Source organism: Monomorium pharaonis, chromosome 2 (genome assembly GCF_013373865.1).
Source record: "Monomorium pharaonis isolate MP-MQ-018 chromosome 2, ASM1337386v2, whole genome shotgun sequence".
NCBI classification, from domain to species: Eukaryota; Metazoa; Arthropoda; class Insecta; order Hymenoptera; family Formicidae; genus Monomorium; species Monomorium pharaonis.
Window position 1 is genome coordinate 2,740,607 of NC_050468.1, and position 22,848 is coordinate 2,763,454.

The following is a 22,848-nucleotide window of genomic DNA, read 5'->3' on the forward strand; positions in this document are numbered from 1 at the left end:
GTCATAATAAAAATCTCGAGATTTTAGATGACTTAAAAATGACTTTATGTTGATTCCTTATTTTATGGTATATATCTTTTTAATTTCTAAAAAAACATGATATTTTTCAGATGCATATTATTATAAAAATGTATAAAATTTGCGTTTTAAATTTGTTTTAATTAATTTTTTTAGTTTTATTTAAAATTGCAAGCAATAATTTGTTTACTTTTCTTTTATAAATTATGATTTTTTTATTATAACCATGTTAACAATTTATATTTTTATTTTAACAATATTGATAATCTTTTGCAATTATTTTTACATTATTTTAAAAATATTAATAATTAATTTTATATATCCCGTTTAAAAATAATAATGCATAATAATGCAAAATAATGCATAAACGACGATGCATAATCATGCACGAATTTTGGCCGTGTACAATCGTGCATTACGATGTACAATCGTGCATTACGATGTACAATCGTGCATTACAATGTACAATTGTGCATTGCGATGTACAACCGTGCATTGCGATGTACAATCGTGCATTGCGATGTACAATCGTGCATTACGATGTACAATCGTGCATTACGATGTACAATCGTGCATTACGATGTATGATTATACCATTGATAAAATTCATGCATAATTATGCATCACCGTTTATGCATTATACATTATTATATTATACTGCAATAAAAATAATATAAACATGTTTTAGTCTTATCAAATATAAATATTACATTTTTAGGCAAAGTAAATACATATATATTTTATACTTAATACACGTATATTTTTACACAAAGCATCCTATGCAACAGAAATTAATGTATAAACAAAAAATTATATATAGCATAAATTACATAACAATTATTAAATTTCTTACCGCTACAACGATCTCTTATGAAATAAACACTGCTATCATTTGTTCTTAAGCATAAAAACAAAATATTGTAATTGCCATTTACGTTACAAAGCAGATCATAAGATAGCTTTTTATAATAAAACAAAATTTTTTTATCACAATTGTGTAATAATGACAAATGAATAAAATAAAATAAATTGTCAAATTTTTTATCATACGCTCAAAAGTATTTGCCCACTTTGTCTTTTTTAATTCAATGATGAAAATTTTAAAGAAAAATGAATTTCAATCTTCTTTTCTAATTTCCTATTTAATAATAAAATGTTTAAAATAAAATGTTTAATAATAAAATGTTTAATTAAAAAATGTTTAATAATAATCTTCATGGCTTATTTACATTAAACATGTACAGTGTCCCGAAATTTGCGAATAAAAATACTGATGTAGCAAAAAAGTTCTCGACAAAATTAAGTAAAATAATTATTTGTATTATTTTAAACAGTAATTTTTGAGATATAAGATTAAAATATCTAAAAAGTTACTGTTTGAAAAAATACATGCAAATAACTATTTTACTTAATTATTCGAGATTTTTGGTATAGTATTTTTATTTGCGAATTTCGGAACACCCTGTATATGTTTAATGTAATATTTTGAGCCATCAAGATTATTATTAACATCCAGATCATTAGGAGAGAAGATTGAAATTCACTCTTCTTTAAAATTCTCATCATTGAATTAAAAAAGTTAAATAAGTATAGACAAATATTTTTAAGCGGTAGTGTATATATCTTTGAATGGAATGTTTTGTGTGGAATAAAAATTGAAATAAATATTATTTTTTATTAAAAAAAAATGTCTTTAAAGATGCGAGTATAGAAGTCGCTTGTTATTTTTGTTCAGCTTTGTTAAGTTTCTCTGTCCTCCGCATTTCCCCCAACCGCTGGGACATTGCAGCAATAATAGTTTTTTTTTCTTGTGTCGGCCACTGTTTTGCAACTCCATGTTTTATAGAATAATCTGAAAGAGTAAATCAATTTTTGAAAATTGTTATTAATTCTTTGCTGTTGCAAATTATAATGCTTACCAATAATAGCATCTCGTGCGATAGGATCAAGGCAGTCGAATTTTTCTTCATATCGAGTCTTTCCTAGCGATCGAACAGATTGACCTGTTATCGTACACCGCAAAAGAGCTTCAGGCTTAAAAACGCCAGAAAGTAGTCGACGAGCTAGATGAGATGGTTTAAGTGACGATGCTATCGCTGACATAAGGACGCGTTTTTGGCAGTAAATCTCACTCATTAACAGCATCATCTATATATAGTTAATAGACCAAATATACCGAAAAAATAATTAATTAAAGCTTATTGGAAAAATATAATTTGTTTTACATTTTCAATTGTGCTATTCTAAGTTGTTGTTTTTATATTCTTTTTAAATTTTATTTCATCCTAGTATCCGCGTGTAAGAGATTAAAGTATTAAATAATACTTTTTGGTGTTTTTGAATTTAATTAAATGTAGTTATAAATAAGGTTTTTTTTATCGATTTAAAACTGTAATCAAAATTCTACTTCAATTAACTATATTTATTCGTCGGAGAAACTTAGATGAGATATAAAATAAAAATAAGAAATTGATTAATTATAATCATTGAATTAACCTTATCGTCTGGGCAATTTTTTCCAAATAATTGATCGGTACTATCATCCGGCAATACAAACATATCATTTTCTTTGTCAGCCTCATCCTTATTGTTGTCGCTAGTACTATTATCGTTGTTGTTAGATTTTGTAGCAATGTCATGCTGTAATTGTATCGACGAATTTGTGTCGTCACCAGAAGTATCTGTACATTAATATACAAATTATAAATATACAAATACAGTTACAAATTAATATAATATTGAATTCATTATATTAATTTGTTAATTAAAATATGATTTGAAAAACAAAAAAATGGAATAAAAATTAACGCTAATAATCATAAGAAATATTTTCACGTTTCAAAAAAAAAGTGTTATATACCAATATCATCCTCTAACGATTTTGATGACTTGTCCAATGCTATTTGCAGTAGTCGTTTGAGTTCTTCTTTGGTAGGACTGCCTTCCCTTTTTTTTGTGACATTCAATGTATTTAAAGCCCTAATGTCAGCTTTCTTTGTAGCTGAGTACTGGGTCTACATAATTCGACAAAATTTACGTCAACGTATAAACGTATAATATTTCGTTTTAAAAACAATTAATATTCAATATTTTTTACCTTTCTTGTTTCGGTATTTTCTTCATCAGTGCTCGTATCAGACGACAACGATAGCTGTGCATGTACATCGTTTTGAGCCTTATATTTATGATTAAAAGTTGTCTGCACTTGCCTCTGATGTGCTATACTATTTTTTTTTACATCTATCTTTTTCCCCTATAGACAAATAATTTTGAATTTAGTTTACAACATACTAAAAAATCAATTAAATTGTATAAAAAATCAAAATTATAGGTACATATTAAAAGAATGTTATAAAATAAATAAATAAATGTTATGTAATTAATACCTTTACATTTCTTTTTGTACCAGACTTTTTGATTTGATCGTCCTTTGAAGAATTTTTCTTTTTTTGGCTCAGTGCAGGTTCATCACTTTGCTGTACGTCACTATCACAATTATCATCTGGACTATTTGATGCCTCTCGTTTTCGATTAGTTTTTCTCAGTTTTTGACGTTTATTTAACTTCTGAAATTCTTCTTCTATGGATGATACGTTATCTGTGAAATAAAATAAATATACTTTTATACTTCACTACAGCACGTAGTGAATTTATCATTTTTGCATATAACCTCTATATGGACTTATCTAATATTTGTTAACCTATAAATACAGAAATAATATAATCATAAATACTAAAAATTCGCTTACCAGATCGCATAATAACAACTCCCTGGTATGATTTTTGATTGTAAAAAAATGTGACTGCATCTCCTTTCTTTACACTTTCGTAATCACAAATCACCGCGTTATCATTCACTAGGCAATAAGAACCATCGTTCTTACAATTAATAATAAACATGATGTGCACAGTAAAAATCTGTGGCACTAATAACAGAATCAACAAAATTAGGGATGCCGAGATAACACGCGTGAAACAAAGACCGGCTACGTCTATCCATACGTATGATACGTTCTCCTCTGCGCATGCATTATATACATATATATATATGTATATATATATATGCATGCGAGTGTATGGCTGCGTTCGCTTTGGCACTCGCAGCGCTCGTAAGAGTATCATTTGTTTTTGTTTAATATTTAATAAACAACAAGGTTGAAATAATGCTTCAAGCACTATAAGCACCAAAGCAAATACTAATTTAGTATTAAGACAGAAAGCAAGACGGTGATTGGCCAGGTTTGCTTGAGTCTGCTCCGAGTAAACCCAGATCGGACGAACAGGCCGTTCGTGTTGAACAAATGTACAGATAAAACTTTTAAAAAGATTCGCTTTTGATTTTCAATCGACTGTGCCAAGTATATTTTTAGTGACAAATAATAACATGTCTGATAAAAGAAAAAAAGATTCCCCCTCTTTTACAAGAGGAAAATATAAAACTTACATCAAGGATAAAAACCTTCAGGTAATTAAATTACAGTTTTATAAATATCTATATAAATTGAAAAAGATTTTCATGTTTATTAATGCTTGCATGGACAAATAGTTGATCAAATATTTTGCTCGCCTACAAACATTATGTTACTAAATATGTTAAACTTGTAATCATAATTAAGTTACTATTGCCAAATAGTTTTTATTTTGTTTTTTAAATATAAATTATTCCTAATATATATTTGTTCTCTAGATACCAGTAAGGACCCTCTCAAGGTGGAAACAAAAAGAAAATAATATTTCTTATGTTGATTTAGATGCAACAGAAAACAAAAATGTTCAAGGTATACATAATAAATATAAATAAATATAGATAAAAACAGATTATAAAAATATTTAAATAATGATAATTGATTTAATTTTACCCCAGAAACATTTAATAGCAATATGAACTCGTATCAATACAACGCATCGAATCAATACAACGATGACAAGCCAACTGCTAGTAAAATCAGTGATCCATCAGATAGCAATGAGTCAAAATTTTACGACGCTCGAAATGATAGAATAAATGATGATGACGATTATGCAGCGAAAGAAAATGAAATTGACTCCGACGATGATGAACAACAAGACAATCAAAGTATGCTATTATACGAAAAAAGTACTAAAAGCACTGATGAAAGTGTTTTATTACTCTTGCAATTATTTCTCGACAACAAAATGACAAAAACATGCTTAAAAAATACGCTCAAAATAATTTGCGACTTGTTACCGACGCCTAATAATATGCCGAGAACAATATTTAAACTATTTAAATACGTAGAAAGTCAAGCCCCTGTACGTGACGTCATCAAACATTTTTATTGCAAATCGTGTCATTTTTATTATGGCGATAAAAATAAATCGGTCCGCGAGTGTCAAATATGTTCATCAACTGAACATAATGGTATTTTTTACGAGTTGGATATAATCGATCAACTAAAGTATTTATTTGAGCATGCACATCTCAGTAAATTGATTAAGCCACCGGTGGCTGTTAATTCCAATATTATAAGCGATGTAACTGATGGATCGGAATATATTCGAGTCAACTACTTGGAAAGGGAAGGAGGAAGAGGACCGTTTGATTTGACTCTAATTATGAATACAGATGGAATATCCCTTATGAAAAGTTCAAAAGCCAGCTTTTGGCCATTGATGTTCACAATCGCTGAATTACCACCATATATAAGGAACTCATTTATCGTGATCTTTGGGCTATGGTACGATAACTGCAAACCAACAATGAACACTTTTCTGCATCCCTTTAGCATAAAACTTCAAAAATGTTTTGAACACGGTGTTACTTGGATTCACCCAGAAAATAATGAAACATTTATATCAAAAGTTGTTGCTCCAATAATAATAGCTGATGCTCCGGCTAGAGCACAAATTCTTAATCAAGTTAATTTTAATGGTCGCTACGGTTGTAACATTTGTGAAATTAAAAGTAAAAAATCGAATAGTTTACATAATTCAAAAAGGCGCACCCGTATATATCCTTTTGAAAATATTTTATGTTTAAGAACAGATGCTAGAATGAAAAGTCAAGGCAAAAAAGCTGTTGTTGAGAACAAAAGTATTCGTGGTATGAAAGGATTAACTATTATGGCATCTTTTCCTTTTGTAAATTTAGCGACATGCACTTTACCCGAATACATGCACTCAGTTCTCCTTGGGATTGTCAAACAATTAACAATTTTATTTTGCACTAAAAGTGGAGAATGGTCCTTGAAAAACTTTTTAAAAGAAATTGATTCCTTTTTATTGGATGTATGTCCTCCTAACAACATTAAACGATTACCTAGATCTTTAGCCAATCATTTAAAGTTTTACAAAGCCTCTGAATTTTATAATTGGTTATTGTATTACTCAGTTCCAGCCATGACTAATTTTTTACCAGAAAAATACTTTCAACACTGGATGCTTCTTGTCATCTCTGTATTTACGTTATTGCAAAAAGATATTAAACTATCAGAAATTGATGAAACTGAAATCTTGTTGCGATTATTTGTACGAGATATCGAGATTCTATATGGCGATAAGCAATTAACGTACAATGCACATCAACTTTTACACCTCGGATTGTGCGTGAGACGTTGGGGTCCTTTATGGGCGACTTCAGCTTTTGCATTCGAAAATTTTAATGGTTTTCTTGCAAGTATTGTTCATGGTACAAACAATGTAGGTCAAGAAGTAATAAATAATTTAGCAATTGCTCAAGGAATGAAAGTTTTGCAAAATAAAGTTGACAATAAATCAAAAAATGCTACTTTATCTGACGAAGTAGTTGGTAAATGTATGCGTGTGATGCTCAGTGAAACTGAGTGTGGATTATTGAAAAATTATAATATCAATATTTTTGAGCTACAGACATTTGCTAAAGCTAAAATTTTTAATGAAATCTTTACCTCAGAAATGTATAATTTCCAAACCAAAAGAAATAATTACAATGTAGAAGTTAATTTCAAAGATAAATCAAGACTATATGGTTCGATAAGATTTTATTTTTATGTTTTAAATGAGCTACATTTTATTCTGCGTCTTTTTTCTGTTAAACACAGTGATATGTTTTACCACTTTGAAACTTTGAAAATAGTAAAACATATTTTACCGATACAAGAATCAAGAAATGAATTTATTGTTATTAAAATCTCAGATATTATGTCTTTACATCAATTAGTGAAAGTATCAAATTATGTTTGTAAGAGCCCAAATTTAATAAAAACAGCTATGTTATGATTGTATGATGTATATTATATGCTCATATTATATGTATAATAATAAACCATGCATAAAAATATATATTTTTCGTTTACTTTACACTTTTATTATGACGTATAATAATTATTAACCTTATTTATATTTAAGTATATGCAAGTTTATGTAATCGCACGCGCACGTGTGTGTGTGTGTGTGATTTTTTTATGCGCTATTATAACTATATTCAATTATACATAACTTAATATGCACTCATGTATGATTGTGCATTATTATGCACTGTTAATTTTCAACAAATAATAATTATGCGTAACTTAACATGCAATCATGCATGATTATGCACTTTTAATTGTCAACAAACAATTATATATATATAATATATTATTATTACTTGTTGACAATTAATCATGCATAATAATGCACGATCATGCATGATTGCACGTTAAGTTATGTATAAATGAATATAGTTATGCGTAATGATGCATAATAACCTTTGCACTTCGTGTTAGCATTAACAGATCATACATCATTATATATGATACCATGAACAGTTAAGCATGATCATGTATTTCTACGTTATGGAACCATAGTAATCATGTATAGCGATGCATAAACATACATAATTATGTGTACAACTATATATAAATATATATGATTATGCTTTATTACATATTATTATGTATTATAATGCATAATTCATTTTTAGACGGGATAATAAAATAAAAATTAAGTGTTATATTTTTATAAAATATAAAATAATTAAATATATGTCAAAAGTTTTACTTGATTCTTTTGCCTGTAATAAAATAATTTGCTGCAATTAAAAATAAAGGATGTAATTGAGACTACAATATTCAGCAGAAAAACTACTTATTTTAAAGGCGTGAATATTTAGCGCCAAACGCACACAGTACGGCGCCTCGCCGTGCTTTCAGTCGCCAATCGCTGTTTCGACGCTTTTCCGTGCTTCTGCTGTCTTTTAAAGGTGCCTTTCACGCTGACGCTTGACGCTCATTTTTAGCGTCAAAAGACATCACGTGACTAAAAATGAAGATACCCATTCGTCATTTGTAGTCACGTGATGTCTTTTGACGCTCAAAATGAGCGTCAAGCGTCAGCGTGAAAAGGCACCTTAAGAGATCAAAACGATGAGCGTGCACGAATTTATTCAAAACATTAATTACTAAAATAAGAATATTTGAATGCAGAAGAAAATGTCGCAAGAGTTGAAAAAAGAAGTAAGTAAATTTTGATTTGGGTAATATTTTTCGTTTTGTATACAAATGTATAAATATTAAAGCATTTGAGATCAAATATAAGAATGACGTCGAAATATTGTATGATAAAATATTTTATTATATTTATACTTTATAAATATTTATTATTTTATCTTTATTAATAACATATAACATATATTTATTTAATGTTTTTCACTTACAATTATTAGTACAAACAAAATGTAGCAAACACAACCTTAAATTTTTTTTATTTAATGAATTACAAAGTTAATACATTTTTTGGCTATAGATTTGGTCATGATGAAAAGACGATATGCTGAAGCTTCTAAAGCCAATGCCAAGCGTTTTTGTGAAGCTGAAATTGAAGATCGGTTGAATGAAGTACAAAATATATTAGATTCGTTAGATGAAGGACGATCAAACTTCTCTCATGTTTCATCTGCTCTTTATATGGATAAAGCGATAATGTTCAGAATAATAATTTGAATGTTAAAGATAAATTATATAATTTACCAAATCATCAAATTGAAAATGCTGAAGATAGTGAATACAGCAGCAGTGATGAATTAGAACATAATATGAAAATTGATGTCGAATATTTAAAAAATTGTCCTGTTTATGATATAGAAGAATATTTATTGAACTTTTTGTCAGAATGGAGTGTTCGAGATGTATCATTTAACAAAATGGATAAGCTTTTAGCAGGATTGCGAGTTATTTTTCCTGGTTTGCCAAAATCATATAAAACATTTCTTCGTACTCCTCGTACTATAAATGTTAATGAAGTTGGTCAAGACCTAATGTGGTATAAAAGTATTAAAGTGAATCTTAATGAAATATTAACCGATAATTATCTACAAAATAATAATCAAATTGTAGTAGACATTAATATTGATGGCGTCCAATTATATAAAAGTACAGATGATCAATTTTGGCCCATTTTAGGTTGTCTGAAGGGTGAAAGATTTCCTTTTATAATTGGTGTGTGGTATGGACATTCAAAGCCCGATGATTTAGAAAGATATTTACCTGATTTTATTGAAGAAATTAAAAATTTGACTAGAAATAGTTATAATTTCTATGGAAAAAATATTGTTTTTAAATTAGGCAATTATATTTTAGATGCTCCAGCTAGACAATTTGTCAAAGGCATTCACAGTCATAACAGTGTATTTGATCGTGAAAAGTGTACAATTAAAAGTGATAGACATATAAATTGTCAGGTGTTTTTATATGATAATACACCTCTACGTACTGATGAATCATTTCAAAATAGAGATCAACCAGAACATCACAAGTATAATTCACCTTTAGAACGTGATTTGCAACATGGAATGGTGTCTATGTTTAGACTTGATCCGATGCATCTATATCTAGGAGTTTTTAAACGGTGGCTACAGTTTCTTTTTGGAGTACATGTAACAACAATAGGCAAAATTAATAACGCAGCTAAATCTCAATTGTCTCTGGAAATGTTACGATATAGTTCTTGGGTGTCTACGGAATTTAATCATCGATCTCGATCTTTCTGTGAATTATCTAAATATAAAGCAACAGAACTGCGACGTATCTTATTATACGATGGTGTACGAATTTTTAAGAACATTCTGCCTTCAAATCTGTATAACAATTACTTACTTCTACATAGTGGAATATATATACTATCTAGTCCAAGTACAGTACAGAATCCTGTTATGCTTGATGCTGCGCATGAAATTTTAAAAGAATTTATAAATCACTCTTCTCAGATTTTTGGTAAATGTTTTGTTGTTTATAATATCCATTGTCTGATTCATTTAGTTGACGAATGTCGAAACCATGGAATTTTAGAATCATTCAGTGCTTTTAAATATGAAAATTTTATGAGCGTTATGAAACGATATTTGAGATCTACTTACAAGCCTTTACACCAATTAATTAGACGTGATGCAGAAACTAAAGGGCAACTTGTTCCAAGGAAAAATATAGATAAACCAAATAAAATTTTGTTGAAAAATCAGTATGATGGAGATGACAGTATTCAGGGAGAACAGTTTCAGACTGTCATTTTATGTGGTATTACTCTTACAAAGAACAAGGCAAACAGTTGTTTTAAAACTAAAAATGGAGATGTTATAATCTTAGATAATGTTATCCGAACACCCCAAAATAAAATTATCTTAATGGGATATAGGTTTCTAAAACAAGAAAATTATTACAATTTTCCTATCGCATCATCTGAACTTGGAATTATAAAAGTTTCTCGTTTACAAAATCACAAAACTGCTTTCAAAATTAAACATTTTTTTTGTAAATGTGTTTTTTTTCCTGATAACGACGAAGCATATGTGTGCATTCCTCTTGTACACTGCAATAATTACTAGAATAAAAGTAAGAACATTTTTTTTATTCTACAAATTATATTCTTTTACAACGTAACGTTTTCTTTTTTTAAGTTTGCAGTTGTAGAATTTGATGATTCATGTGATGAATCTCAAACACTAATAGAAGTAATTCCTTTCAAATGGCTGTTTGATAATAATACTAAGTGCAAATATCCATCTAAAAAAGATCAACTTAAAACGACTCGTCTAGCTATGTCAAAAATGGATCCTGGAAAAGATTGGAATACTTATAATCTTAGATTTCATCATTACTACAGTAAGTTTAATTTTCGAAGATAAGTTATCATAAATTTGCGTTTAAATATTGAGTTCTTTAGTGTTAATGTACTTAAAACGTAAAACGTACTTAAAACATAAATTACATTTCTTTTCATTAATAAATTAATAAATTTCAGTATCATGTGTATTTATGTTATATTTTATTTTATACATTTTTTTTCACTTGTAGGTACTTACAATATTGCTGTCAAAGCTGCTAAGAATGTTCTAGAGGGAAACGTTGCTCGGACAGAAGTAGAAACAGATTATGATCAACCAAGAAAGAGAAAAAAGAACAAGAAATATATAGAATCTTCAGATGAAGATGAAGACAATCTTCCGTCAAACATCTTTTGTAGTGCTAGCAATAAAGTGCCTGCACCAAATCCTCTTCTTCCAAATAAAATAAAAACACTTTTTAAAAATAAATCTATGAAAACGTCAATGATATGTCAAAAAGACACGTCTGTTGGGAAATTATTTTCCCGTAAAGAGTCACGTGTTACATCTTTGAGTCCTTCTAAGTTAACTTATAAAACTACGTTAGACGAAAATCCGATGAAGCATCATTCTATGCTGGAAGAGAGTATGTATATGTTTTCAAGTAAATTTGTATTTATTATTTTATGTAACTTATTTTTATATTTTAAATATTCTAATTTAAACTATAAACAGTCTTTTTTATAGTTTTATAATTTTATAGCTTTTTTTATAATTTTAGCTGTACAACAAAGAGATTTAGTTCCTGAAGACTGCAACACCAAAATGTCGGAAAATTTTGGAACTGCTAATCCATTGCAATCAAAAAAGACCACGCCTGTCAGAAAATTTAACAGAATGCCTCAATATTTAGACAAAGAAAACTATGATGATTCTTTTGATAGTAAGTTTATTACTTTTCAAATAATAGATTTTTTAGATTTTACAACTAATTATATTTCCTGTTTTCTTTTATTGTGAATTTATTTTCTGCAATGTTACAGTTTCTGAAAAATGCTCATCTTCTCAATTAACTATAGATAGTAATGAACTGCAATCTATATCGGACAGTTCTTCAGTATCAAGCCTACTATCTGTACGTAATCTCGTAGAAAAAAAACAAAGTATTTTGCACCCAAAGAATGTTAACAGAACAAAGTTATCTTTAGCCTTCAAAGATGGTAAATTCATTATTATCTGTCTACTTTTCCTAAAATTAAATTACATTTTTATCACATTTTTTTACGTGCGCTTATATTTAAATTTGTATTAATCCTTTGCAGATACAATCTTTCTCTCTCTCTCTCTCTCTCTCTCTCTCTCTCTCTCTTTCAAGTTACTCGTACATGTTACTTAGTTACATAGTTTCTCTTTGTTTAAATTAAAATTTTATAAATGTGAAATAATTTGTTTTTTCTTTTCTTTGTATGTGTTATGTTATCTTACTCAATAAATATTGCTTACAATAAATAAAAGTAACAATTCTAATTTTTATATAGATGATAAAAATGACAATGAACAGTACAAGAATTTTAATACAATACACTCCGAAACTTTAAAAGAAAAGAGTGAAGATGACGTTTTAAAAGTAGAAAGGACCATACTATCTACGAACAACGAGAATGAAGTATTTCCAAAAATCACCACTATTTCAAGGTTTGATTTTTCCAGATAATCTTAGTTTCGAGAAATGATTTTTTCTGCACACATACCACATTCTTTTCCTTAATTTATATTTTACATTTATTAGGTTTATCAAATGCAGATCGTGACTTGCTTACGACAACATTAAGCCATTTAAAGAAGCTTCATGGTAATTTTTATTGAACTTCTTTGTTTTAATACATATAACTGTGCAATATTAACATATGTTACACTTTGTAATTATTAATTTATTTCCGTTTTTCCATTAATTCTGTAGGACCGGTTGTATCTAATCTTGATAGAGATTTGCTTCGAAATGTGTCAAGTAAACTTGATATAGTATTAATGAACCAACGTCGCATTTTAAATGAAATATTTCCTGGTGAAGCTATTTTAGATAGACCCGAAAATTGTCCCCCTTTTCCATTACGAGATGAGAAGTCTTTTGAGGAATTCAACGAATTTTTGGAAAATAAAGTTGCATTTTCTCAATTTGTAAGTACAGTTGATTTTTTAATTTTTATTTATATTTTGTGTGGTGTACTTACATATATGATTTATATTTAACTTTTAATATATGTGAACTCTTCTTACATAATTTTTAATTCTTGTGTTTTTAAGGTTAGCTATCTTAATGCACTTTTTAATGATTGTGATCAGTGGAATGCTGTTACTCGTCTTATGTCTAACATATTGCACAATGAACTTGCAAGACAAGTTAGTTGGAAAGGAACCAGAGGAGTGAAAATTTTTTTTTACGGAACAAGAATTAAGGAAGCTTTGTTTTGTAAATGTTTTACGTTTATCTTTTCTTTTACTTATTTAAAATATTGAGACACTGATTATAAATTATTATATTAAATTATAAGAAGCAAGAAATAATTTAAAATCACATTTTTCATTTCTTTGTTTGGCAAATTTTTAAATAAATTAATTTTGATGATGTACTATTATTTGTTTATAATAGAAAGAATATTTTAGTAAAACGTATTAAAACTTGTTTCTGTATTCGTATAATATATGATTACAAATTGTGATCAGTATACGATTTATTTTCATTAAATATGTATAACATTCAATTATTTTAACAAATTATTGTATTTTATATAATATTTAATTATTGTATATAACATTGAATACAAATTTTGTGTGTGCATCTGTACAGATTTCTTTACTAAGAAAATAGAAAAATAAATTATCTTTGCTACATTTTACTAACGTGCTAGAAAGGTTTATGTGATTTTTTATTTTTTACATGATTCAGTATGATACGGTAATTTTTAGAAGACTAATTCTTTTAATTTCTTTTTTGTTGTTGTTTAGGTGCTATAATGGGCCGTTTTAAAAATGAGTCTTTAAAAAATGCTGAAGAAGCTATAAAGCGCTGGTTGAACACTTCAAGTCAACGCAAATAAGAAAAATATAATCAGATCTTTCACTTAATTTGTGATTTTTTATTAAATTTGTGCTTTTCATTTTTTTATTTTTATTTCTAGATTTTTAGTTATTTTTATAGATCATAAAAATTGTGCAAGAATAAGATTGTGCAATAATATTTGTGTGACCTGTGTCATCTGTGATCTTGTAATGATTCATAATAAATATATCAAATTATAAATATAATAACTGAATTAACTTATCTTTGTCATTTTTTGTTTCAACAGGTGTATCCAGTAGTAGCGCAATCATTCAGCTAAGTAGGAATCAAATGCGATTGGTTTTTATCTCTAAATCCAACTAATTACATCTTATTACTACTTAACTGCTTGTGAGGGTGCAGTCACATGGGGCATATGTCTGTGCTAACAAAACGGGCGTAAATCTTGTGATTGGTCTAATTCTTTTACGCCATACGCCGGTACGCTGTACGCTGGCCCCATATGACTGCACCCTGAGCGGTTAGATACACCCAATAATTGTAATAGTCAAAGAAACGTAAAAAATATATCATTATGACATAAAAATAATGTCACGAAACCATCAAAAATTTTTGTACTTTGACGTCATTTTGATAATCTAAAATTTGACCTTATTGTGACATCATTTTGACGTCATTTTGATATTTCTGTTCTCCTTGGGTAAGAGTACCTGCCATATGAAAGAAACCGATGGTTAGAGAAGATTGCTATTTCTGTAAAAGTCCGAATGGAATAAACAACACAAAAAGTCGGCATTGTGCTACGTCAATGTTTCGAGTTTAATGAAACTTATATATGTATCAGCACCCGACAAAACAAACGATGAAATCATAGATACAAGTATTACTTCTGAACTCAATCGAATGGAAATTGATGGAAGTTTGGAAGAATCTGAAAGTGAAACTGAGAGCGAGACTGAGAGTGAAAGTAAATCAATTGATGGTGACTATGTTTCGCATCCCAGGTAAGAAAGCATGCAGAAAAATTTTTGCAACATTTTAGTTTTTAAATGTAATGTAGGATATATTGTGTCATAATTATAAATCTACTTTTTAAAATCATTAATTCTAAATTTAATTTATGTAACATGTAGCAATTTTTAAAAAATCAATGCCTAAAATGCATCTTGCATAATTGTGATATTAATGAGTCTCATCTCTGCATAATTATTGCTGAATACATTTCAAAAATTAATTTTGTAATTATTGTAGAAATTATTACAATATCAAATTGTACAATTGTTACTTAAATATTCTTAAATAGAAATTTTACAAAGAAACATGCATACTGTTTTAGTATCATTTGTAAATAGATTGACAAAATGTGAAGTTTACAATTATTGCGACATAATCTGCAGAAATCTAGTTCAGTTATTTCTCGAACCCGCCCGAATTCGCCCGATACTCAGCACTCTCAAGTCTCAACAGGTCGAAGAGTGAGGCTCTCCTTTACGAATTCTGTGTGCATTCGGCGTTCAGCATACAGCCACTGTTTTCAGTTTATTGTTAGTGTATTTTTTTTTATTTTCAATTCATTCTCTTTGGTAAATCTCTTAAACAAGCATAAACGAGTGACATCGTAAATTTAGCTGCGATTATTTACTTGTACACACGTGGACCAATTTTGGGTGCTTTTATTATTCAGCAGGTAAATTATGTACATTTTATAGCCATTATTAAAATTATGTTTTATTTGATAACTGTTGTGCCAACATTATTCGGTGCTGTTATAAAAATAAATATTAATATAATATAATAGATATTAATAATAAATATTAAAAGATGGCAGCCGCAGCGCACAGCCGGGAGGTTAGTAGCTAGACACGCCGACAACGGCGCTGGATAAAGGAGGGGGCGTGCGGGAGCACCCGGCGTGAACAAAGTCGGGCATTCTCGGGTGAGACGCGTTGGAGTGAGGTGTGCACATTGTATCTGCCTACACTGTAATAGGCGTGAAATAGATCATATACTTACCTGCAAGATACTTACCTGCGTTATTTTGTACCTAACATAATCCAGTTCCTTCCTTCTGGTCCAGGGGTGGCGAATTAAGTGCGCCTCCCTGGGTCTCGGTCACCCGTGTGCGCAACGGACGGTCGAGAAACCACGGAAGCTGCAGCGACGTTAACCGGACGCGGACGACGTCGGTGCCCATTCGGATACCTAGTGCATAACTCCTCCTGCCCGAGGGTCACGTAAAAGCCATCGGTGGGAGAGTACTTAGACCGACCACGCCTGAAGAGCGTGGCGCGGGAAAGAAAGATTTGAAACAGTCATACACGGAAAACAACTTTCAATATAATATTTAAAATTTATTTCTTAATACAATATTACACGGAGAGAATTTTTTTATAAAATTTATCTTCAAACTCTGATAATTATGAGATAATGTGTGACCTCGAGGAATTTTACTATACTTTTTAGTAAAATTGACTAAAAATATAATAAAATTTACATTATCCCACAATTACCAGATTTTGAAGGTAAATTTTAAGAGAAAATTCTCTCCGCGTATAGTAATTACGCAAATAAATTGAAAATGTATTTTTCAATACAATGTCATAATAATTACGTCAATAAATTGAAAATTTACTTTTTAATATAATGTCGCAATAGTTATATAGACAATAAAATTCAAAATTTATTTTATAATACAATGTCGTGATAATTATGCAATAAGATTCGAAAATTATTTCTCAATACAATGTCGTAATAATTACATAAATAAATTCAAAATTTATTTTTTAATTCAATGTTGTAATATTTACGCAAAGTAATTTTCAAATTTGTTTTCATCAAAACATATGCGTTTTGTAGTCTTATTTGCAACAATTATTGCGAAATTGAGGTAAATAGAAGATGCAATAATTGTGCATTTAGTTTGCAATTTTCCTATCTGGGTATAATATTTTTAAAAAGCCAGGAAAAGTAACACAAGAGAAGGTAAACAATTTCGTTCGAGATTTGGGTTTGCCCAAGGATGAAGCAGTTTCTGGCGTCCTGGTTGAAACACAATGCTAGGGAGGCGAAAAATGTAAAAACTTCCTATTATCGTGACAGAGAAAGAGAATATCGGCAATGTTTCTCTGCAGATGAAGAACATTCATTAGTCTATTGTCATGATGTTATCGGATTAATGAACAAACTGAAACCTGTATGTTACAAGTCTGATGATTGGAGACTATTCATCGATTCTTCTAATCTAAAAGAAGCTTAAAAGCACTGTTGCTGCACAATACTAATGTATATGCCTCCATTTCTGTAGCACACTCGGTAGTGATAAAAGAAGAGTACACAAACAGTTCTTGAAAACTTGAAAACAGTTCTTGAAAAAATTAAATACACAGAACATAAATGGCAAATTTGTGGGAATCTGACAATTTTCACCATATTGGGTCAACAATCAGGTTACACAAAAAATCCATGCTTCCTATGTAAATGGGATAGTAGAGATCGAACGAACCATTACATAAAAAAAGAATGACCGACAAGAACGTCTCTGTAACCTGAATCTAAAAACATCATAAATGAACCGTTAGTTGAGCCTTCAAAAGTTCTTCTTCCACCTTTTCATATCAAATTAGGATTCATAAAACAATGGGTGAGCTTTGAATAAAAAAGGTGAATGCTATCATTTACAAGAAAAATTTTCCAACATCTCTGATGCGAAATTGCGGGAAGGAATTTTCGATGGACCTCAAATACATAAAATGTTGAGAGACTATAATTTTTTAAGAAACCACAAAAGTCAAGATTACAGAAAAAGGATGGCGAAAATAATAAACAACTATAGAAAACTAGGTTGCTTAATGAATCTTAAGTTGCATTTCTTGGATTCTCATATCGACTACTTTTCAGAAAATCTAGGTGATTATAATGAAGAACAGGGAGAAAGATTTCATCAGGACATCAAGGACATGGAGCATTGATATCAAAGCAAGTGGGATGTGAACATGATGGCTGATTTCTGTTGGATGCTCAAACGAGATGTCTCTGTGAAAGCGAAGAAACGTAAGAGAAAGCCATTGCACACCTTCGAGAATATAAGAGTTAGATATAATAGAAAAGGGGAGTGAATTTTCTACGCTATTCATTCACAGAAGCTCAAACTTGTCATCCGTATTGAATTTTCCTCGGGTAATGTGGTTACGCAAGCCTGCACGCTCCGAATTATACATTTGTAACCCAAACTACTTTTACAAAGTGTTTTTTTTAGATTAGGAAAAAATGAATTAATTCAGCAATTCGGACCTTGAATTTAGATTCAGCGGGTCAAAATACATAAGGATAGACTACTCACATAGCACGGAATATTACGGTAATATCACAGAAATATTGTTCTCCCATTACAATATTACAGTAAAATATAGTATAAATATTGCAGAAATATTACAAAAATGTTACTACAATATTAAAATGTCCGCCGAAATGGATCACAGTAATATAATGGTGATATATCGCGAATGTATTACTGCAATATTTACGTAGTATTTTTGTAATATTGCGAAATTTAGGTCCGTATTCTGAGCTCACATTTATCGCTAAATGTACCTTTAAATCAGCCATTGTAAGATAACATCTTATTGGCTGATTGGCACATTTAGACGTGCATTTAGCGATAAATGTTCAGAATACGGACCTTAGTATTCTGGATACTTATTCGACATTTATAAAAAATATGACCTCAAAGACGAGAAATTTACACTAAAAATTCTACACCATTTTCAAATAAAAACATTTAAATAAATATTTTTACTAGATAGTTTTAACACATGTATAAAATATTTTGACAAGTGTTTCATTGAGTAAATAAACAGCAAAAAAATAAATGTATAGTATTAGAATCCAGTCATATTCGTTTACGGTTATTAATTCATTAATTGTCAAGAAAAAAATTTAGTTTATACAATATTTTACAAGTGTTGAAACTGTCAAAATGTTTTTTCATCCAGATATCTTTTATTTAAAAATATCATGGATAAAATTATAGTGTAATTTTTTCGCTTCTGAAGTCACATTTCCAAACTATGTCTAATTTTGTATTTATAGTTAATTTATAATATAACGTGTAAACATACTAATTAATAACATTTTAACATTAGGTTGAGTTTAAAAATAGTTAGAGTAAGCTTTAAACTAAGCCGTAAGAAATTAATCAATCACAATCAATTATTTTTCTCATTTTTGTCTGTGATTTATCAATTTCTTACGGCTTAAAGCATACTAACATTTATTATAAACCCTCACTTAATTTAATGTGAGTGATATCAATTCTAATGTGTTGCTATTTAAAATGTAATATTGCTATTATATAACCTAATATTTTAATGTTATTTATAAACGTGTAATATGTCAATAATATTTCTGTAATATTTTACTGTAATGTATAATATGTTGATATATTGCTGCGATATTACTGTAATATTCCGTGCTATTTGGTCCGTCGAACTAACATAAAAAAAAATTTTTTTTTGAAATTAGGAAAAAATGAGCCAATTCAGCAATTCTGACCTTGTATTTGGATTCAGTAGTTTAAAATGCATAAGGATACACTAGTCTGGTCCGCCGGACCAACATTAAAAAAATTTTTTTCAAGGTTAGGAAAAAATGAGCCAATTCAGCAATTCTGACCTTGGATTTGGATTCAGCAGGTTAAAACACATAAGGATTGACTAGTCTGGTCCGCCGGACCAACATTTAAAATAATTTTTTTTTGAGGTTAGGAAATACAAACTAACTTTGTAATTCTGATCTTGGATTTGGATACAGCGGGTCAAAATATATAAAGATTGACTAGTCTGGTCCGCTGGACCAACCACTTTTTTTTGTGTGCTTGTACAAAGGATATTGAAAGAAGAAAAGTTGCACGCGTTTCATTATACACGCGTGCAACATTTCCGACCAGCAGATTACCCTGCAAGACGAATGTTTTGCGAAAATTTTCTGCGAAACATCGATCGAGATCCTCGATATTCCTCTCGTGTAATATTCAGCGATGAATCGCTATTCGCGCAAGAAGGAATTTTTAATGTGCATAATATGCACTTTTGGAGCGAAGAAAATCTCAGAGTCACGCGACTCCGAAATTTTTAAATTTGTTGGAAACTTAATGTGTGGGCTGAAATAAGAGGCACTGAGATACTTTGTCCAGTTTGTTGTGAGTGTGATACACTCACACAAGAAATGTCGCAAGCGATATAAGGTGTCAAATGACACCTCGCGCGCGGACATCGCCCGGCCTACATACCGGGCGTCGCACCGGGCAATGCACCCGGTTGCTTAATAAACAACACCCAAAATCTCCTGATTTTGGGATGGAATCTGCATAGCTAGCAATTGCTGGCTAAGCAAGAACATTGACCAAAGGCCAGTGACCGGAAGTACCCTCCCCGGTTATACACCAAAAATCGGTGTATATAAACACCGAGGTACAGACAACGAGTGGGCTTTGCTACACATTATACAGCGACGAACGTGAGAAGGAGAAGATGGCGTGGTTGAGAGTGGAGGTGAAACAGGGAGCTCCGGAGTGAATAGTGTGGTGAGGGTGTAATGTGAAAGAGAGGAGAGAAAGAAGTGGACGATTGGGAAGAGAAGACCGGGACATAGACGGGCAATTGGAGGGAAGTAAATGGAGGATGGAGGTGAGACGATATTAGGATGGAGAAGTCGGGGCAGACATCGGAGTAGCGAGAGATGAAAGCCGGGAAGATGGAGGCAGGAACGAGAAGAAGAGGTCAGAGAGAGGGCGCTGGAGAGATGCGACGCAGAGAAGAGTCTCGAAGGAGAGGAGTGAAGGAAGGAAGGAGGGCAGATGGCGGTGCGCTCGGAGTGAGGCAGCGCGAGCGCGAGCGCGAAGAGAGAAGAGGAGTGTCAATCTGGTGGAAGGAAAGGATTGGCAGTGTGGGGTTAGAGTTAAGTTGGCAAGAGTGCCAGGGCGGGATGGTAGCGTGTTTGGGAACGCGGGTTTCCGTACACGTGGTCCATCGAGGGCACATGTCGACAGAGCGATTCTGACACAGGAGGAGAAAGATCGTGCAGGAAGAAGATAAAGTGAAAGTGTGCAGGGAGAGAGAGTGCCGGACTCAGAGGAGAGAATAGGCGGGGAGAGGAGAGAAGCAAGGGAGGAAGAGAGAATGGAGGAGCTGGGCAGAGAATTGAGGAATTTGAAGTGGGAAATGACAAGGAGACTGAGGGAAGTCGGAGAGAGACTGAGAGGATTGGAAGAGAGGTTAGAGGCGCTGGAAGGAGAAGGCATGAGAAGGGAAGAAGAGGTAGCAGGTGAAAGGGAAGAGCTGAGGAGTATGAGGGAAGCGAGAGGAAGAGGCAGCAGAGAAGAGGAAGCGCAGAGGGACGACGACGAGGAGGGAGAGATGGAGAAGAGGAGGTACGGACGGGACGACGGGAGAGAGGGAAGGAGTGGGAAAAGAGAACAGGTGGTTGGAGAGAAGAGGGAGGAGAGGATGGGGGAAGGCGAGAACAAGAGGAGAAGAGAACGGAGGGAAGAGGAGAAGAAGGGGCGGAAGGACGGAGTCGAGGAGAGCTGGTGGCAGGAGACGAGAGGAGAGGAGGAGAAGGAGAGGAGAGGGGGCGAGGAGAGAGACGAGGATGAGGGAAGAGGACAAGAGAGGAGCAGAACGAAGGAGGGACAGGCAGGAGGAACTGGCAAGGAGGAGAGGAAGGGAGCAGAGAGAGAGGAGAAGGAAGATGGGGAGAGAGATGGGAAGGGGATAGAGGCATGGAAAAGGGTGGAAAGGGAAATGGAGAGGAGGATGAGGGAGAGGGCGGAGAGAGAAGGGTGGAAAAGAGTAAGGGAGGCGGAAAGGGAGAGAAGAGTAAGGGAGGTGAGAAGGAGAAACATAGTGTGGAGGGGTGTGGAGGGGGAGGGGGCGATAGAAAGAAAGGCGATAATAGAGGGGATTATGAAGAGAGAAGCGGGAAGGAAAGTAGATTTAGGGGTAGTATCAGAAAGAGTGGGGGAAAGGGGGACGATAGTGGTGATAACGGAGGTGGTGAGAGAGGAGGATAGAGACTGGTTGTTAGAGAGGAGGGCGGAGATAAGGAGTCGCTGGGATGTAAGGTTAGATGAGGATTTATCGATGGAGGAGAGGAAAATCAGATGGAGGATGTTAGAAAGGGCAAAAGAGGAGAGAAATAAGGGAAAGAAAGTATATGTGGGGAATAGAAGCATGTGGGTGGACGGGAGAGAATGGGTGTGGAATAAAAGGAAAGAAGAGTGGGAAATAAGCGAGGGGGAAGGAAAGGAGGAAGGGAATTAAAGGGGAGAGGAGCTGGTGGAGTTAATTGATATCTTATGTTTTTTGTTTTATGTTACTAGGAGGTGACAGAGGAGAAATGGAAAGAGACGTGGAAGGGGAAGAGAGTGGTGAGAAAGAAACAGGAGAAGCAGGAGGGAAGGAGAGAATGAGAAAGCATGAAGAAATGAGGAAGGTGAAGCAAAGAGAGCAGAGGAGGCAGGTGAGGAGAAGGAGGAGGAGAGGTCCCAGAAAGAGAAAAGGAGGGAGAGGACGGAAGAGAGCTGAAGAGAACAAGTGGAGAGGAAAGGGGAAGAGAGAAGGATTGAGTGGAGGAAGAGGAGAAGGGGGGTGGGGGGTAGGGGGTGAGGGGTGGGCAAGAGGGGTGGGGGGTAACAGAATGTAAAGGTCGCTTATGGCCAGGTCGGTTTTGGGGGCAGAGGGTTAAGTATTTGTAA

General features: G+C 32.0%; 4 protein-coding genes across 6 annotated transcripts; 3 read left to right on the forward strand and 1 right to left on the reverse strand.

Moving 5' to 3' along the window:
• Positions 1 to 308: 308 nt before the first annotated feature.
• LOC118644471 (myb-like protein X) lies at positions 309 to 4,746 on the reverse strand. 2 transcript variants are annotated; one of them, XM_036283067.1, is made up of 7 exons: positions 3,768 to 4,743; positions 3,405 to 3,616; positions 3,116 to 3,271; positions 2,879 to 3,032; positions 2,515 to 2,699; positions 1,938 to 2,166; positions 309 to 1,870 (listed from the first exon to the last, which is right to left on the reverse strand). In XM_036283067.1, exons 1-7 carry the CDS (start codon positions 4,138 to 4,140, stop codon positions 1,740 to 1,742), a joined length of 1,440 nt encoding a protein of 479 aa, XP_036138960.1. In that variant the 5' UTR covers positions 4,141 to 4,743; the 3' UTR covers positions 309 to 1,739. The 2 variants fall into 2 exon arrangements, with proteins under 2 accessions (XP_036138960.1, XP_036138959.1); XM_036283066.1 differs by having other exon boundaries at positions 309 to 2,166; positions 3,768 to 4,746.
• Positions 4,747 to 9,003: 4,257 nt separating this feature from the next.
• LOC118644521 lies at positions 9,004 to 13,940 on the forward strand. 2 transcript variants are annotated; one of them, XR_004962295.1, is made up of 2 exons: positions 9,004 to 13,213; positions 13,340 to 13,940. XR_004962295.1 is itself a non-coding variant. In XM_036283174.1 (2 exons), the coding sequence occupies exons 1-2, from the start codon at positions 9,032 to 9,034 to the stop codon at positions 10,419 to 10,421; spliced, it is 1,224 nt and encodes a 407-aa protein (XP_036139067.1). In that variant the 5' UTR covers positions 9,004 to 9,031; the 3' UTR covers positions 10,422 to 13,940. The 2 variants fall into 2 exon arrangements, 1 of the variants encoding a protein (XP_036139067.1); XM_036283174.1 differs by having other exon boundaries at positions 9,004 to 10,208; positions 10,375 to 13,940.
• LOC118644522 lies at positions 11,208 to 14,341 on the forward strand. Its single transcript, XM_036283175.1, has 2 exons — positions 11,208 to 11,681; positions 11,817 to 14,341. The coding sequence occupies exons 1-2, from the start codon at positions 11,237 to 11,239 to the stop codon at positions 12,053 to 12,055; spliced, it is 684 nt and encodes a 227-aa protein (XP_036139068.1). The 5' UTR covers positions 11,208 to 11,236; the 3' UTR covers positions 12,056 to 14,341.
• Positions 14,342 to 21,271: 6,930 nt separating this feature from the next.
• Positions 21,272 to 22,533, forward strand: LOC118644427 (vicilin-like seed storage protein At2g18540). The gene has a single exon (XM_036283001.1). The coding sequence runs from the start codon at positions 21,272 to 21,274 to the stop codon at positions 22,412 to 22,414; it is 1,143 nt and encodes a 380-aa protein (XP_036138894.1). The 3' UTR covers positions 22,415 to 22,533.
• The last annotated feature ends 315 nt before the right edge of the window (positions 22,534 to 22,848 follow it).